The sequence below is a fragment of the Vombatus ursinus genome, unplaced genomic scaffold (genome assembly GCF_900497805.2).
Source record: "Vombatus ursinus unplaced genomic scaffold, bare-nosed wombat genome assembly UNPS02014812.1, whole genome shotgun sequence".
NCBI classification, from domain to species: domain Eukaryota; kingdom Metazoa; phylum Chordata; class Mammalia; order Diprotodontia; family Vombatidae; genus Vombatus; species Vombatus ursinus.
Genome location: NW_020954590.1, coordinates 11,676,179 through 11,695,739, shown reverse-complemented (window position 1 = coordinate 11,695,739; position 19,561 = coordinate 11,676,179). Strand labels below are relative to the sequence as shown.

At 37.5% G+C, this 19,561-nt stretch overlaps 2 protein-coding genes and 1 pseudogene across 6 annotated transcripts in view; 2 read left to right on the top strand and 1 right to left on the bottom strand.

Moving 5' to 3' along the window:
- The window catches only part of LOC114054211 (high affinity cAMP-specific 3',5'-cyclic phosphodiesterase 7A), a 141,220-nt gene extending 131,706 nt beyond the window's left edge, over positions 1-9,514 (top strand). For all 3 annotated transcript variants that reach the window (XM_027877382.1, XM_027877380.1, XM_027877381.1), the window contains one exon: positions 7,533-9,514. In XM_027877382.1, coding sequence (XP_027733183.1) covers positions 7,533-7,744 — 212 coding nt within the window. In that variant the 3' untranslated portion in view covers positions 7,745-9,514. The remainder of the gene's footprint in view (positions 1-7,532) is intronic.
- LOC114054212 lies at positions 4,547-5,377 on the top strand (annotated as a pseudogene).
- Positions 9,515-16,875: 7,361 nt separating the features above from the next.
- Positions 16,876-19,561, bottom strand: part of LOC114054048 (mitochondrial fission regulator 1-like) — a 57,980-nt gene continuing 55,294 nt past the window's right edge. For all 3 annotated transcript variants that reach the window (XM_027877111.1, XM_027877112.1, XM_027877110.1), the window contains one exon: positions 16,876-18,538. In XM_027877111.1, coding sequence (XP_027732912.1) covers positions 18,470-18,538 — 69 coding nt within the window. In that variant the 3' untranslated portion in view covers positions 16,876-18,469. The remainder of the gene's footprint in view (positions 18,539-19,561) is intronic.

Below are 19,561 nucleotides of genomic sequence, written 5' to 3'. Positions count from 1 at the left end.
TTTAGAGTGGCAGAAATAATTAAAAGGGTAAAGCAGTCCTCCAGCCTAAGACAACTTAAGAGGACATTAGGAAAGATCTGACCTCTTAGGGTCGTGGTCTGATGGGAGGGAAGTTCAGATGCCTCTAGGCAGATACTGCTGAGTCAATAAGTAGCAAGCCCTGGGGCAGCTGGGGCAGCTGTAGCCTTAGTTTTGGGAGCTTTCATCCCATAGACAGTATCAAAAAAAGATTGCAAGGGCCTCTGCTGGTGCTGGACAGAGGGCCCAGGAACAAGCACTGAATAGACAAGGGTCTTAACCTCTGGATAAGGGTCTCAACCTGTGGGTAAGGGCAAGGAGGAGCAAGCAAATACTGGTGAATGTGGTCACAGAGGGGCAGGGACCCTGCTGGTTGTAGAGACTCTCAGAGCAGAGTCCCTGGTTTCAGTTTTTGGTTCCAGGGCAGCTAAGCAAGCTGGAGCTGCCTGAGAGTCTTCAGGGGACAGAAGCTGTTGTGGTGGCAGCTGTGCTGGGGGCTCTGGTTGAGGCTCAGGAGTAGAGAGGAGTACCTACGGTCACTCATAGATCAAGGCATGAGCTGGAGGAGCAGTGACTATACCTGGTCTTGAATTATAGAACACCAAAAGAAGCAGGAGGTCAGAGCCCCCCAGATGGAGCTCAGTAAACAAGAACATGAAAAACCTGAAGCCTGAGATGTTATCCCCACACCTAGAAGCAAAGCCCAAATCTAACATAAAGTTAACAGCCAAGAAATAAGTCATTTTAAAAAATGAGTGAGAAAGAGAGAAAGAACTTGACTATAGATAGCCACTATGGTGATAGAGAAGATCAGAGTTCAGACTTGAAAGAAGGAAAAATAGTTTCTTGTAAAGCTTCAAAGAAAAATATAAAGTGGTCACCAGCCCAAAGAGTTTTTGGAAGAGCTTGAAAAGGACTTTAAAAATCAAATAAGATAGGTTGAGAAAAAATTGAGAAAAGAAATAAAAATAATGCAAGAAAAGCAAGAAAGTTACTTAAAAAGTCAGCCAATTGAAAAAAGAGACCCCAAAACTTACCAAGCGGGAAAACTGCTTAAAAATTAGAATTGGGCAAGGGGGGATGCTTGTGACTTCATAAGACATGAAGAAATAATAAAACAAAATCAAAGGAATGAAAAAATAGAAGACAATGTGAAACATCTCATTAGAAAAACAACTGATCCGGAAAACAGTTCAAGGAGAGAGAATATAAGAATTGTCAAACAACCTGGAAGTTATTTTAAAAATAATAATAATAATAATAATCTAACTAGACAGTATATTTCAAGAAATTATTAAAGAAAATTGCCATGATGTTCTAGAACTAGAGGGTAAAATAGAAATTGAAGAAAACAACTGATTGCTGCCTGAAAAGATTCCAAAATGAAAATTCACAAGGACATTATAGCTAAGTCTCAAAGCTCCTAGGTCAAGGAAAAAATATTACAAGCAATGAGAAACAATTTAAATACTGTGGAGCTAGAGTCAGGATGACATAAGATTTAGCAACTTCTACATTAAAAGACTTAAGGGTGTGAAATATAATATTCTGAAGAGCAAAGGAACTGAGTTTATAACCAAGAAGAACCTACCCAGCAAAGCTGTGTGTAATCCTGCAAGAGGAAAAAAAAATGGATATTTAATGAACAAAAGGACTTCCAGGTATTCTTGAGGAAAAGACCAGAACTGAAAAGAAAATTTGACTTATAAGAATCAAGAGAAACATAAGGTAGACAAGAAAGACTGAGTTATAAGGGACTTAATAAGGTTAACCTGATTATTTGTTATATGGGAAAAAATGATATTTGTTACTCTTAAGAGTATTACCATTACTAGGGTAGTTTGAAAGAGTATATATAGAAATCTTGGGCTTGAGTTGATGAAGGAGTAATCCTAAAAAATAAAATTGGATAGGGAGAGGTAAAATGGAGCAAATTATCTCATACAAAAGAAGTGTGAGTGGAAGAACTGTTATAGTGAAGGGGAAGATGAAGTGGAGGGTGGGTAGTATAGAAACCTTAATTCTCATTGGAACTGGGTTAAAGAGGGAACAACCATATATATTTAATAGGGTAGAGGAGTCTTCTTAACTTAGAGAGAAATAGAGCAGGCAAGAGGATAGTGTGGGGTGGTGGTTCTTAGAAGGGTGTATGGATTAAAAAATAGGGCAAGGGGATAGGATAAGAGAGAGACTTTTAGAAAGGTGTGCAGATTAGGGAGGCAATTGCCAATTAAACACAAAATTGGAAATCCTGAAAATTAAAGGTGAGATTAATAAAATTATATGTGAGAAAACCATTGAATTAATAAACTAAGAGTTGGTTTTATGAAAAAACTAATAAAATAGATAAACCATTAGTTAATGTGATTTTTAAAAAGAGAGAAAAAAAATCAAATCCGTAGTGTCAGAAATGAAAAGGTGAATACATCACTAATGAAGATGATATTAAAGCAATTATTAGGAGTATTTTGCCCATTTATATGCCAATAAATATAACAATTTAAGTGAAATGGGAGAGTACTTGCAAAAACATAAATTTCCCAGATCAACGGAAGAGGAAAGGGAATATATAAATCAAGTTAATTTAGAAAAAGAAATTGAAAAGGCCATAAATGAGCTTCCCAAAAAAGGGCATCAGGACCAGATGGATTTGCAAGTGAATTTTACCAAACATTTAAAGATCAACTAATTCCAATATTAACAAAATTATTTGGAATAACAGACAAGAAGGGGTCTCACCAGACTCCTTTTATGAAATAAATATGGTGCTGATCCCTAAACCAGGAAGAACAAAAACAGAGAAGGAAGTTATAAACCAATTTCACTACTGTTGTGACATTTAAAAAATTGAAGAGATATAATTTGTGGGTAATCATTTTATTAATAATGGTAGCATATTACCAATAAAAGGGGTCAGTGACACTCTCAAATGCCAAAGATGAATCAAGACAGTGGGCTTCACAGTTTATGTGCCCTTAGAAGAGTGGGTGTTAGTGAGGGTGGCAATTAACTCTTGGTTAATAGTTGATCAACTATCAAATAGCCAATCAACTGATTGGTTAATAGTTAATGAGAAGGAATGAATATTACAGAGATGTGGTCCTATTCTAATGAGGCACTGGGGGGTATAACTTTAAATATGTCATTTATGCCTAAATTGCCCAACCTTGGGTAGTCTAATCAAAGAATTTATTCCCACCGTACCAGTATAGAGCACAATGAGCTTCCCCACCTTGTATGGTTGGGTGGGGTCTGAGCAAGATTGAGAACATTTAATCTCATTTTCAGCGATGTCCTTCAGAGATTCAACAACCTCCAGGATTCTGAAAAAAATCCTGGTCCTAAACCAATAATTGATTATTAATATGAGAGAGAAATAATCATTTCTCTCAATGTTGAGATAAAATACTAGGTGGGAGACTGCAACTATATATAACAAAGCTTATACGTTTTGACCAAGTGGGATTTATGCCAAGAATGGAGGGCTGGTTCAATATAAGAAAAACTATTAACATAATTTATTACATCAATAACAAAAATATAGGTTCAATAGATTCAGAAAAGGCTTTTGACAAAATACAACACTTATTCCTATTAAAAAACACTTGAAAACATAGGTATAAGTTGATTTTTTCCTTAAAATAATAAGAAATGTCTACCTAAAACCATCAACAAGTATTATCTGTAATGGGGATAAGCTGGAAGCCTTCCCAGTAAGTTCAAGAATAAAACAAGGATGTCCATTATCATCAGTATTATTCAATATCGTATTAGAAATTCTAGAGGGAATCTTTCAGAGATTGGTGTATAGCACTGCATTTACTCATCTGGGTCAGAACACTCACAAACATCAAGATTGGTTTGATGAAAATGAGGGGAAATTAAGAAGCTGCTAAATGAAAAATGAGAACGCGACAGGGTTTACCAGCAGGATACCATCTGTCCCTAAGAAGGAAGCATTTAACTCCAACAAAAGTAAAATGCAGGTGAAGTTTAGAGATTTGCGGGATTCTTGGCTCAGTAAGAAGGCAGATGAAATTCCGTTTTATGCTGATAGTAACTAGATCCAAAGCACTTTTATGATGCCCTGGAGGCTGTTTATGGGCCAAAGACATGTGGTGCATATGAATTACTCAGTGCTGATGGAGCCACATTGATTAGTGATAAGGACATAATCCTGGAGATTTGGGCTGAAGACTTCTGTGGTGTTCTCAATAGATCATCATCAATCAATGCTGAAGCCATTGACCATTTACCTCAGATTGAAGTCAGTCCCTCTCTAGCTGAATTTCCAGCTGAAGAAGAGATTTTTGAATGCCATTAGGTTCGTCTCCATGGCAAAGCACCTGGTGCTGATTCTATTCCAGCTGAGATTTACAAGGCAGAGGGTCCACTGCTCATACAAAAGCTGACTGGGGGCCAGGCTGGGGTGGAGCAGAGCGGGGCTGGGGATGAGGGGGAAGTAGGGGTTGGGGAGAAGGGAGGCCTCCACCACCGCTTGCATTGGTTCTGCACCGCCACCGTGGCCATGATGATCCAGAGCAGTCACCAGGACTTGTACTTCGGGCTGTGGAAGCTGATAGCAGCCAGGATGCACGTCATGAAGTCAGCCAATGTGGAGAAATAAGCTGATGAGCTACACATGGCCATCTCTTCCTGAAATGATGTTTGGAGACAACGTTTTAAGAATCCAACATGTTTCTGGCTTTGGAATTGAGTTCAATGCGACTGATGCTTTAAAATGTGTAAACAGCTACCAGGGAGTGCTTAAGGTAGCATGTGCTGAAGAATGGCAAGAGAGCAGGGCGGCAGGTGAACACTCCAAAGAGGTTATTAGACCATATGATTGGACCTATACCACAGTTTACAAAGGAACATTGCTTAGTGAAGCACTTAAGTTAAAGGTTGTGCCTACAACAGATCATATAGATAACAGAGAAATTGAAAGCCAGGGAACAGATTAAATTTTTTGAGAAAGTTCTGTTGTTTGAAGATGAACTTCATGATCATGGAATTTCAAGCTTAAGTGTGACAATTAGAATGATACCTTCTAGCTTTTTCCTGCTGTTGAGATTTTTCTTAAGAATTGATGGTGTGCTCCTCAGGATGAATGACAGAAGGCTTTACCATGAGGGTAACAAGACTTACATGTTAAGAGAATACACTTCCAAGAGAGAGCAAAATAGCAAATTTAATGCACATACCACCAGCCCTTTTTATAGAGCCTAATGAAATATGACAATACCTACCTGTAAAGGAGGCAGTCTGTGAGAAGCTGGAGTTTCCAGAAAGAATGGATCTCAACCTTGTGGCAACACAGGAAAATACATGCATGGAATCTAAATGAAATGTCATACAATATGAAAAAAAAAAAAGGCTGAAAAAGCTGACTGAAATTTTCTGGATTATATGGCAAAAGGAAGTTATCTCCCCCCCACCCCAAGTTCCAGGATGCCTCCATTGTCCATCTCTGTAAAGGTAAACGAAATAGATTGTCCTGTGACGATCACACTCTCTTAATCATTGCTGGCAAGATTCTCGCCAGAGTTCTCCTTCATAGGTTGATCCTTCATCTGGAAGATGGTCATCTACCTGAGAGCCAGTGTGGCTTCAGAAAGGGCCAAGGAGTGGTTGAGATGGTATTTGCTGCCTGACAACTTTAGTAGAAATGTCAGGAGCAGAACAGAGGTCTGTACACAATGTTCGTTGAGCTAAGTTCTTTGATACTATCAGTTGTGAGGGCTTATGGAAAATTATATCAAAATTTGGTTGCCTGGAGAAGTTCATTAGTACTTGTACATCAATTTCATAATGGCATGATTGCCCAGTCACCAGTGGAGTGAAGCAAGGCGGTATGCTTGCTCCCATGCTTTTTAGCATGATGTTCTCAGCATTGTTGTCAGATACCTTCATTGAGAATGAACACAGCCTCAAGGTTAGCAGCTGCACCGATGGTAAATTATTTAACTTGGAAAGGCTACAAACCAAGACTAACATAGAAGGAGAGTTGGTGTGTGATTATTTTTTTTGTTCACAGATGATTGTGAACTCAATGCAACCTCTGAAGCTAAAATGCAACGAAGTATGGATTGATTCTCTGCTGCTTGTACTAATTTTGGCCTAACGATTAACACTAAGAAAACACAGATTTTCCACCAGCCCTACCATCCATACATGGAACCATCAGTTGCAGCAAGTGGAGAAATTTTGAATTCTGTGGATAAGTTCACTTAACTTGGCAGTATCCTTTCTAAGGATGTACACATAGATGATGAGGTTAATGCATGCATTGCCAGAGCTAGCTCAGTGTTTGTGAGGCTCTGAAGGAAAGTATGGGAAAGAAAAGGTATTAGACCATTTACCATACTGAACATCTACAGAACCATTATGCTGACCTCGTTGTTGTATGCCTATAAAACCTGGACAATCTACCAGCACCATGCCAGGAAACTGAATTGCTTCCATATAATTATCTTAGGAACATTCTGAAGATCACCTGGCAAAATAAGGTACCAGACACTGAGGTCCTTTCTCAAGCTAAACAGCCACAGCCATTCAAACTCTACTACAGAGAGTGCACCTCCGATGGGCTGGTCATGTTCATCAAATGCCAAACATACATTTGCCTAAAAGACTATTTTATGGAGAATTCATGCAAGGAAGGCACTCATATGGAGGTCAGAAGAACACTTTTTTTAGGGTCTCTCTGAAGAACTTTAGAATCAATTGTATGACATGGGAGATGTTGGCAGAGGACCACTCAGCATGCTAGGGGATAATTTGAAATTTTATACTTGTACATTAACCTTTTGTGGATCAGTGAAAATGAATTAGAGCTATTAATTAGATTACTAGTTACACTTATTTTTTTAGTTTCAGTTTTTTTATTTAAAAGTATTCTGTTGGCTTTATTATACACATTAGTTTCTGTTAGTGTAGTGTTTGGATTTTACAAAATGCATCGATTTTGGCATTTTAAAATCAGGACTTATGCTTTCATACCATTTTAGTAGAATAATACTTAACATCAACCATAGATATAATCAGTGATGGAGTATTAATTAAGCTAAAGAAAAGTTAGACTTCGCAACAAAATTTTCAGTAGGCCCTCCCATTCCCACTGTTTATACAACCCTGTCACCATGGTCTTACGACCTCTTTCTGTAGAATCTCTGTAAGTCCCTGCCAGAACTTTGTTGGGTTCTCGGCTTTTAGTGTTTTGTCCAACCCACCATCTATCCCAAATCACACTCTGCTGTCCTGAAAGAGATCAAGTACGTTTTGACCAGTGGCAACTGAGTTGTGAGTTCTCTGTGTGAGAATGGTGTAATTGTGTTTGTTTTTAACTGTTTTGAAGTTTAATTAAATTTTACTTACTAGTCTCATTGAGGAATTATAGACTGTGGTAAATATTGAATCAGGCTTTTTAAAGTTTCTGACAGATTTTTAAAAAGATAATATGTAAAAAATAGATTCATATTTGATGTTTTTGTTTTTGCTTTCTCCCCTTCAAGGCTTTATGACATACCTAGTGGAGCCATTATTTGCAGAGTGGGCCAGATTTTCAAATACCAGACTATCACAGACCATGCTTGGTCATGTGGGACTCAATAAAGCCAGTTGGAAGGGAATGCAAGGAGAACAATGCAGCGGTGGTGGTGATATGGACACTGCCTTTGAAGAAGTAGACTCTGAATTATCACCTCAGGAAAATCGATTGTTGTGACCCCTCCTCCATCTGGCCTGCCTGGAATCGGTGGCACAAGACAGACTCTTGGAGGATTTTTTTACGAGCTGTGAAATGGGGTCTTGAGGTGAAAGAACTTAACTCCTGTCTGCTGAGGTTTCCGAACGAATGATGCCAGCATTATTTATTTCCAAGATTTCCTTTGATGGATATTTTAAACCCACCTTCTGTTACAAAACCTGAACATATAGCAATATGCATATGCCTCAGTTGACTTTTGCGTGAACCCTTTAATATGCAAAACACAGCAGGGACAGGATCCTCCAGGAGTAACAGAGGACATTTCATCATTTGCCACATGCATGTGTTTTTCAAAGCAAAACTATGAGCCTTAAAATGGCTCCTTCAGCAGAGGTCTCTCGGAACTTAACCAGGCTGATGGGACAAAATTTAAAGAAGGCCTGCCACCACTAAGTTCTCACTATGGAAACTATGGAAATGTGAAGTGCCCAGCCTCTGCTGCCTCTGACAAGACTTGATGTTTACAAATTGACTCTAAAAATGTGGGTTCTAAATTTGCCTTGGAGCATGATTGTGAAAGAACCACTCGATTTTTTAAGATCAAATCTGAGACTGCAGCTCTTTACCCAAACATCCCCTTTTTGTTTGACTTTCTCCTCATTTGGATGCCACACAAGTCTCCCATTTGCTATGGTTTTACTTTATGCACTGGGAACTGAGCTTTTGTCAGAGAATACAGCCCAGTTTTCACTCCAGTGCTGCGTGGGAATGTAATTTCGTTTTTAAAGTAGAAATACCAGTTTTGAATTGAGAGGTGGGATGGGGAGGTGGGGGCAGGGTGGGAAGATGAACAATGTCCTAGCTGTCTCGCTGTTCTGCAGGGAAGATGCTGCATGTGGTTTTCACTACTGTACTCTCAACCTGCACATGCAAGAAAAGCTGGAATGTTTAAAAAACACCATAATCAGCTCAGGGTATTTGCCAATCTGAAATATAGTGGGATGGGGAAATGTGTCCTTCAGAACCAAGGGTACAAGTGTCCCTTTCGCTGCAGTGAGAGTGCAAAAAAGGAATTTTAAACTTTTGGATGAGTGTAGGGGTGAGTGAGTGAGAGAGAGAGAGAGAGTGTGTGTGTGTGTGTGTGTGTGTATGTGTGTGTGTGTGTGTGAGAGAGAGAGAGAGAGAATGTTTGTGTTTGAATATGTGTTTATCCTTGTGGGAAAGGATTTAAACTGTAAACTTTTAATTTATTCTTTTAGAATGTGATGACTTAATGAGCAACCACACTTGGGGGAGGGAGTTTTGGAAGCTGTAACAAATTGCTGCAGATGCCTTAAACTATGCACACAGCTAAGTGACCAAACTTCTTGTTTTGATTTGAAAAAAAAAAAAAGTGCATTGTTTTCTTGTTCCTCCCTTTGGTGAAATGTTACCCCTCAGTGGGCCTTTTGATGTGAAAAGGAGATGTTTTCTAGGACAAAATTTAAGAACTAATTTTAAACTTAAAACATTCCATTTTTGTAGTTTGTTTTAAATTGTTTTAAGTACAGTAAGCACAACTGTAACCTAGTTTTAAGAGAAACTGGTGCTTTCTTTTAGTTCATTTGTATTTCCCTTGTTACTGTAAAAGACTGTTTATTAATTATGTTTACAGTTTGTTGCAACAGCCATTTTGGAGGAGAAAGCTTCAGTGTAAAGCCATTTGTAAAGGCTTTGCCATACTCATTTTAATATGTGCCTGTTGCTGTTAACTTTTGATGAATAAAATCTTATCTTTTCACACTCTGATCTTAGATGGTTGCATTATTTTTCCACATATATTTTTAAACTTCTGTACAACTAGAGGCAATATTACTTCATTTGGACATTGGACTTGAGTCAGGAAGAGGAGGTGGATTTGAATCTTTCCACAGACACGTTGTAACTCTATGACTCAGGAAAGTCACTTAGCCTGTCATCCTCAGTTTCTTCATCTATAAAATGAGAAGGATAATAACTACATCATAAAGTTGTTGTGAAGGTCAAATGAGCATTATACACACACACACACAGCAGTTTGTTAACCTTGAAATGCTCTATAAATGTTCTCCAGTAACTTAGATTATTGCAGTAACTTCATTGGTCTCTGTATTTCCAAACTTTGCCCTCTACCATTCCCCATTCATATGAACGTCAAAATAATCTTCTTAAGCATGGGTCTGATCAGCTAATTCTACTCAAGAAGTGTCAATGGATCCCTATTGTCTCTAAAACAAAATATATATCCCTTTGCTGTTCAAAACCCTTCTCAATCTGGCTCCAGTCTCCTTTTCCAAATTTATCTTACGTTATTCCTCTTCACATACTCTACATTCAAATCAATTTCAATTTAATGCAAACCTACTTGCTGTTTTTTATACATAATATTCCAACTCTAGCCTCTTGCCTTTTCAGACTGTCACCTATGTTTAGAATGTTTTCTTCACCGCTGCCTCTTGGAATTTATAGTTTCTTTCAAAGATAATTTCAAATGTCCACCTATGCGAGGCCTTTTCTCATACTTCTTATTGTTATTACATTCCCCCACTCACCTAAATTTATATCATTTTGTGTGTATTTCACATTTACTCATAAATGTGAAATTAACTTTTGTGCCTTTGTCCTTCTAATATGTATGTGCTTGAGAACAGGAGCTTTTCTTCTTGGCTTTGTGTCCCACTTGGGATGGTTTTTATCACATGGGCAGTCAATAAATGTTATTAAATTGCTATTGTATGGTTATCCAGTGATTGAAATGTTATTCAACTAGCTAAAATAATCAGTTTCTCATAATTCTTTTCATTTTCATCCTGGGCTTTGGATAGATAACATACATACAGCATCTACCCAGTTCTAATATGCCAAGTACTAGGGGTTACAAATACAAATAAACATGATCATCCCTCCCCTCAAATATTAAGAGTTTTCTAATGAGGGAAGATAACATAGAGGGTAGCTAGAAAGATAGCCAGGTGGCCCAGTGGATAGAACACTGCACCTATAGTTCAGTCCAGCCTTGAGACATTTACTAGCTATGTGATCCTGGACAACTAACTTGGCCACTTTGTCTAGTTAAGGGGTGGGGAACATGTGGCCCTCTAGGTCCTCAAGTGTGGCCCTTTGACTGAATCCAAGCTTCACAGTACAAATCCCCTTAATAAAAGGATTTTTTCTATAAAACTTGGGACTCAGTCAAAAGGCCGCACCCAAGGACCTAGAAGGCCACATGCGGCCTTGAGGCCGCAAGTTCCCCACCCCAGCTCTAGTTGCTATTTTAAAATTGGGCTAATGATGGATCCTTTTCCCTCTTACTCTAGAATTCTATAATTCCAACATAAAGAAACAAAGATGTAAGGGTGATCATAAACAGATGCCACAGAATTCAACAGTGAAGTTTGATGAAAAAGATACTTAGAATTAAGCTTTTGGAGATCAGGGTCTTTTATATATGATTTTATATCTTGAATACTTAGAAAGTATTAAATATGATAGGTTTAGTGATATATATGCAACTGAATTATATCCACAAGAATTCAACAGAGAAACAGTAGATAGACCCTCACTATGAACCAAAACATTCCTGATAATTACAATAAAAAAGCCAATGAAGATGTCTAAGAAGAAACTTGACTGGAATGGTACCATAATTGAGCATCCAGAATATAAACAGGCAACTCAATTTTCGGGTGGTTAGTGTAAGGGACATATATTTGCCAGGCTGAGGATGATGAGCTGAAGGGTAATGTATTTTATTTTTTTATTGTCCTTTGTTGAATATAATTTTGATTGCAATATGGTCAGGTAAAGATGCATTGAATATTTCTACTTTTCTGCATTTGGTTGCGAGATTTTTGTAACCCAATACATGGTCAATTTTTGTGAAGGTGCCATACACCAATAAATAGACTTCTGTTTCCATTCAGTATTCTCCAGAGGTCTATCATCTAACATTTCTAAAATTCTGTTCATCTCCTAAACTTCCTTTTAGTTTATTTTGTTAGATTTATCTAGGTCAGAGAGGGTTGAATTGAAGTTCCCCATGATTATAATTTTACTGTCTATTTCCTCTTGTAACTCACTTAACTTTTGTTTTGAGAATTTGATTGCTATGCCATTTGGTACTTACATGTTCAGTATCTTTAAGCAAAGTGTAATTTCCCTGATTATCTCTTTTGATTAGGTCTGTTTTTGCTTTTGCTTTGTCTGAGATCATGATTGCCCCCCCTTGACTTTTAACTTCAGTTGGAGCATAATATTGTAAACAACACTTTGTTATATTCTAATTCATTCAGCTATCCAATTCTGTTTTATGGGTGAGTTCATTCAATTCATACTCCTAGTTTTGATTACTATGTATTTTCCTCCATCCCTTATTTTCTTGGAATATGATATTCCAGAAGGCAAAGGAACTAGGATTACAACCAAGAATAGTCCACCCAGGAAAACTAAGCATAATCCTATAGGGGAAAAAAATGGATATTTAATGAAACAGAGGACTTTCAAGCACTCCTGATGAAAAGACTAGAGCTGAATAGAAAATCTGACATTCAAACACAAGATTCAACAGACATAAAATGATTAACGTGAGAAATCATAAGGGAAGACTAAACAAGGCTAAACTGTGCTTGTTAAACTTCCTCTGTAGAAAATATGTGTGTGTACGTATGTATGATGTGTATATATATATATATATATATACACACACACATACACATACATATATATACATATATATACACATACACACATATATATATGCATACACACACACATATATATGTTATGTATGTATGTATATATAACCCCTAAGAACTTTATCACTAGGGCAGTTAGAGGGAGTCTACAGTTAGAGATAGTCAAAAGAGGGCATGGGTGTGAAGAGAGGGGTGAGGGAAGGAAGAATGGGGAAAATTATCTCACATAAATAAGGTATACAAGGAAAAGTTTATATGACAGAGGGGAGAATGGGGCAAAGCATCTCATCTGAACTGGTTCAAGAAAGAAAGAATGTACACATACATGGTTAGGTACAGAAATTAATCTTATCCAAGAGGAAAATAGGTGGGAAGGGGGCTAAGAGAAAAATGGGGGAGGGTTGGAAGAGGAAGGGAGGCAGCAATCAGAAGTAAAACTGACGAGGAGGAAGCAAAATGTCAAAAATGAAAGGATAAATATAAGAATGGAATGGAGGGAAATACACAGCAATTGTGAACATGAATGGGGTGAATTCACCTATAAAATGGAAGATGGGAGAAAGCATTTGGGAATCAGAATTATTAAATTCTCTTTAGATCTATTTTCCAGGCCAGTTGTTTTTCCTCTGAAATTTTTCATATTTTCTATTTTTTCAGTCTTTTGATTTGTTTTATTGTTTCTTAATGTCTCATCGAGTCATTAGCTTACATTTGGCCAGTATGAATTTTTAAGGAATTATTTTCCTTAATGAGGTTTTGTATCTCTTTTACCATTTGGCCAATTCTATTTTTTAGAGTTGTTTTCAACTTTTTATGCTTTTTTTTTTTTTTACCACACTCAATTCTCTTTTCATAATTTTCTTGCATTGGTCTCATTTATTTTCCCAGTTTTTCCTCTACTGCTCATATTTGATTTTTAGAATAATTTCCTTTTTTTGCTCTTAAAAAACCCAATGAAAATCCTTCTTTGTTTAGCTCTTCTGGGAATTCTTGTTGGCCTTGTATCCAATCTGTATGTTTTTTACTCTGACGCTTTGCTTGTAGATGTCAAGTCATCGTCTTCTTCTGAGTTTGTGTTGTGAGCTTCTCTGTCACCACAGTATCTTTTTATGACCAGGTTCTTTCTCTGTTGTTGTCATTTGCTTATTTTTCCAGCATACTTCATGCCACTGGACTTTATGTTATCCTTGGGCTCTGCTTACGCTTTTCTGGCGTAAGGGGAATGATCAACCTGAGTTTCTGTCTTTCATGTCCTTTGCTGCTTTCACAGCCGAGGGCCTGTAAATTTTCAGTGTTTCTAATGTAGTGTGACCTGGGGAGAAGTCTGTTCACTGCCCTCACACTCTCCTGAAACTGCAACCTGTAACTAATGAGAAAGAGGCGTGAGATGGCACCTATTCTGCTTCCTAATACAGGAGTCCCCCAGCATCTTTGCCTAGGTGTTCAGTCCATTTACCTTCCCTGGGCACTGGGCTGCTCTCCCCATTGTTGCAGCCATAGCCTAGTGCTACTTCTGCTATGCTGTATTCCCAGGCCAGCTTCATCCCTAGTGTTCACACATCTGTTTTCCTAACCTGCCCTAGGCTGAAAAAATGACTCACTGTGAGTTTTTCTTAGCTTTCGTGCCAGAATTCAGTTTGGTACCTGTTTATGTTATTGCGGAAAAAATTTGGGGGGAACTATGACAAAGTTGCTAAGCTCCCTGAGTTCATGAGGATGTCTTTGCAATGAGTAGAAAAATTCTGTCCCTTGTCATGTTTAAAAACTTCACAACTTAAATAATGGAACCAATTGTTTAACTTGAGCCAGTGTAACTCATTTTTGTAAAAAAACTGAAAATAGCAATATTGTCTAGTCTCACATTCCCTCATTTAAACAGAGGTGAAAGCCTAACAAGGTTCAGCCTGATATGATAGAAATCTGATGTCTCAGACCTGGGAACTAAAGCCATGAGAACATCTCAAACCATGTCTGTCCCTGCTCGGTGCTCATTCTGCAAAGTTCTGTGTTCATTTAAGAGAACACTACCCTCTGAGCTACCCTCCATAATGCTCCAAAGAAAGGGAAGGTTAACTAATAATGCATAGCTGTAACCACTGAGGTAACCTTTGGTAGGAGAGCTAGGATTCCCTGCAATGATTTGCACCTACAGATCAGGGAGGAGTTGCATTTTGGAGAGATGGCAGGGCATTTTATTTCAGAGAGTCAGTGTTGTTTGACCAGCCTAAAACTCTTTCCAGATTTCTCCCTTTAGAAAAATGGGTAGAACATAGTCTACATCAAATTGCTTGCCTTCTTAATGAGGAGGGAGAGGACAAAGAGAATTTGGAACTCAAAATTTTTAAAAATGAATGTTAAAAATTCTTTTTACTTATAACTGGAAAAATAAAATATTTTTTGAAAGTGGACAGAACAATAGAATAACTTCTGTCTGGTCCCCCTTAATTGCAATGCCACCTACTAGAAGTAATTGGCCCAAGACCACATTTTCCTCCATTGAGAAAGGATTAAAATACCAATGAGAGGAAGGAGGTCCCTTTAAAAAAAAAAAAATTCCATGAATGAGGGTAGTGGTCCAGGAGGAATAGGATAGTGACATGGTTGCTGAAGTCTGTTAACTCTGGTTTATTTTAAATCTTTTCCCTGTTCAAGATTCCTATAAATTCTACTTGAAACTGTGGTGGGGCTATCAGTGTCTGATGATGTGGGAAATAGTATGCCAGTTTGGATATCTCTCCAAGCTAGAAATGGCTTGGATATAATGTTAAATAAAATTCTATCTTGCAGACTCAAGGCTTTTTCCTCCCTTGATACCTGCATGAGTGCGTGTATGTGCAGACAGACACACACAAATGCAGAACCCTGTATTGTCATGCCAACCTTTTTTTTTTTTTAAACTTTTAATGTTATAGAATGTATTTAACTTCTTTAAAAAGCAGAATGGACATCCTACACAGTAGACTACAGTGGAAGGGGCTAATAAAAGACTGGATTAGAGTGAGAGGCAGGATTTGAACCCTAGGTCCTTCTCACTGAAAATTCAGAACTCTACTACACAATGCATGGTATGTGCTGGGGGTGGGTTGAGGTGAGAATGTACTGAGCAGTCGTATCAAGTTTGTAGAACCAAGCAGTGGTAAAGTTTCAAATGTAACAGTGATGGTGCAGGAGCCCCTTTTTTCTCCCCTGTGGCCCTACAAACATGCTAAGTTAGCACTGAGAACAGCCACAACAGCAACTTCTGCTGTCAGGAAGGGCCAGTTGCAGGAACAAACCTCAGCAAACATGCCTTCTTGGGCACTGCACTAGATGGTAGGAGAGCTGGCCAGAATAAAATCATCCTTTAGGAACGAGGTGTGGCAAATTTATATTCATTTCATTGCATTCTATCGTTGTCCCAACCAGCACCAGGCCAGGTAGAGGTCCTAGTTGGCCGACTCCATGTGCACTATGCATTCCTTGCCTATGTTCTGGGTTACACGAAACCCTGGTTACAAAAAGGCTGGTCGTAGAGTCTTTTTTCTATCCAACTGCAGAATTCCATGATTCCAACACAAAGAAAGATGTAAAGTGCAGGAAATAGGAAAACATCAGTGGGGCCTACAAGTTAACTCTGTAGTTGCCTTTGCACGGTTGCCACAACCACCATCTTAATGAAGTGGAGGTATCAAACATGTCCTTAGAACCATGGAAGTTTAACTTACAAATAACTATCGTTGGCAAAAACACTACAGTAGCTTTGATCCTCCTTTCTCACTTTCCCATCATGAGTTATTTGTCTAAGTGAGTGGCTCACAGGGGATCCCTGGATCCTTTTAGGGTTCTGAAAGGTCAAAACTATTTTCACAATAATACTGAAACATTTTAATTTGTAATACAGTAAGAAGAGATATAACCCATATAAACATAAGCTCTTGGGAGGTGGGGATGTTCAATAATTTTTATGGGCATAACCAAGTCCTGAGACCAAAAAAATCTCAAAAATTGCTGACTGAGAACCCTGTTCTGTTTAGAGCAGAATTCATAGCAGGCAATTAATATTATCTGTATCATCTCTACTATCCTTTTCCAGCTTCAAAATTGTGCTGCCGTAAAGATGTGTGTTGGTTGGGGGAAGGGGTTCTTAATAACACTAGATTTGAAAAACTGGAGAACGAAAGATGGATTTACCAGGGGCAAAGAACTAAGCTGGGCTTTCAAGAAACAGTGTCTAGCTAAACCTTGTGTGTGTGGCAATTTCTATGCTACAGATTCTTAACGAAGTTAAAACTGGATAAGATTTAAAATTTAAGTACAGTCCCTTCTGCTGGTGGCTTATTTTAGGGAATGCATGTCTTCTTAAAATACTGAAGGCAAGGACAAAGGATGGTAGTGAAATTCATTTGTAATGAATGTAAAGGAATCTTGTCTATTGTGAATGATAAAAAATCAACATTATTGAGGTGAAACAAAACAGTTTGCTTTATTTTAAGACAGTAATGTCTTTAAATCTGTGCACAGGCCTAAGTTCAATACCAGTACAAATATATACCTCTCAGAAGGCCAAAATATTTATGAAACTAGGTGCTTTGAAATTTTTTTAAAGGGTTGCCTCTTAAAATACGTAAAACAGAAAAAACTTCAAAATGCTTGTTAACAGCATGTTAAAATAAGTAGTCACAGTTCAAAATTAAAACTGAATAATCAAAACCCTTGAAGACCACAGCATATACGTTAACTAAACTTTAATATTTAGGAGGCCATTGCACACATTTTTAAATAACTTAAAAGTGAAAACTCCCCCCACTTCCCAAAGAAGTAAAGGATTTTCCCAAGGAGATAAGTAAATTCAATGAGTAAAAAAAATCATGGTTGAAGATTTTCAGGCGCTGACTCTAGCTGAATTTGTCAGGTGGAGACGCATAGCACTGCTGGTGCTATTAAAGATGTAATCAAGGGCTGTAAGTAGGAAATGTATCTTAAAATAGCAGAAAGTGTTAATATCTGGGATTTCTGCTTTTTGACCATGTCCTAGTGTGCAACAGCACAGTGACCAGATATATACCAATAGGAAGTTACTTCTTCTTACTGCTAGATTTAACAACTCCTTACTCTTACCTACTAAGTTCACTAACAATCAAACACTTTCTGAAACACTCAAACATCGTTTTTTTACAGGATTACATTTTTTGAAATCCTTCACTGTGCTGATATTTTAGAATTATCTACTGAACAAACAATGAGCCATCAAAAGGGGAAAAACACAGTGATACATTTGGTTTTTCCAAACAAAAGGATTCTCAGTCATAAACTAACTCCATTCCTCCCTTTTCTGTCGCATTTTTTTCACTTGGTACTGGGTGGCACGAGATGAAAGAAGCCTTCAAGGTCATCCACTTCAACTTCAAAAACAAGCATTTTGACACATTTCAGCAGTAAGTTGTCTTCTTGCAACTTTTTGACCTCTAACTCCCAACAAGTACAAGAAAGAAATTAGAGTTGTAAGTAAACCTTAAGCTCTGTTTCAGGCAAGAAGATTCAAATCTCAAATTAAATGTTTCACTGCAACAACTTATGTTATACCAGCTGTTCCATCATTGTAGACAAAATTAATATTTAATATGAATGAAGATAACTTAACAGTACTTCATTGCCATCATCACAAACTGTTTTAAATCTGTCAAATACATGCAAATAAAACATTTGTACAGATAAATTAGTGTTTAGGAATTAAAAATCTCAGAGTAATATCCACAAATGTTCTGAAATCTAAACATTTTTTAAAGAATGGACAATTTAAATCCAAGCAACTTGGATACATTAAAACTTGTCAGAATCCATATATTCCATGAGTGGCTCCAGAAAAGACCATCTTTCAGAAACAAAAAATAGTGTTTTTTTCCGTGGTTTAATTTACTTTTTGGTTTCACAGGCAGCCGCTGAACATAAAAGTCAAGGATTCACTAAATAATGTTGATTTCTACCAGCCTTACTTAACCCTAACTAAACGACAGTTCAACAAAACAGTCTTTGCCTTCTACTTAGTGTCTACTTAGGAATGTGAAACATTTTCAATTAAAGACTTCATTTTTCCCGTAGACTTCAACATGTGTGGCCCAAACTGGAAAAGAAACAAATAGAAGGAATTATTATAAGCGTATTGTTCAATAACAGCAATAACATCCTCCATACAACACATTAGGCATGACTACTGATAAATATTTCTGGAATGAAAGTTCAAATAACTTAATAATATTAAAATCTCTCAGCAATAGCACTTCTAGGGCTATATCCCAGAGAGATCATACAAATAGGAAAAGGACCCACACTTATAAAAATATTTATAAGCAGCTCTTTTTGTGGTGGCAAAGAATTGGAAATTGAGAGGATGCCCATCAACTGGGGAATGACTGAACAAGTTGTGGTATATGAATGTGATGGAATACTATTGTGCTATAAGAAATGATGAACAGGCTTACTTCAGAAAAACCTGGAAAGACTTGTATGGACTGATGCTGAGTGAAGTGAGCAGAATCAGGAGAACATTGTACACAATAACAGCCACATTGTGCGATGACTAATATTGATAAACTTAACCCCTCTCAGCAATACAAGGATCTAAGACATCTCCAAAGGCCTCGTGATAGAAAATGCTAATACAAAGAAGAAAGAACTATGGAGTTTGAATGCAGATCAAACCGTACTATTTGCTACTTTTTTCTACCTGTTGTGTTTTGTTTCCTCTTTCTGGTGGTTCCTCCTATTGGTTCTAATTCTTATTTACAACATCAAAAAAAAAAATTAAAATCTTAATTTTAAAATTAGCATTGTGAACACAAAAGTGCCTCTCCTTAGAACCGAAGTAATCATTCCCTGAAAAATAGGTATTACTTATTCCATACTTAAATTATTTCCATTTTTAGCTACCCTCCCAGTCCTAGCTCAAATGTCATCTCCCTGAAACCATCCGCAATCACTCTAGCCAAGTGATTTCTCTTCCTCTCTACTCCTATGGCTTTAGTGACTGTACTACTAAGAAATAACATGATATAAGGCTGCCTATGAATTTGTGTACATGTCAAATAAGAAAATGTTTTGAAAACTATAAAATGCTATGCAAAAAAGTAAGGTGGTAATATAGTAT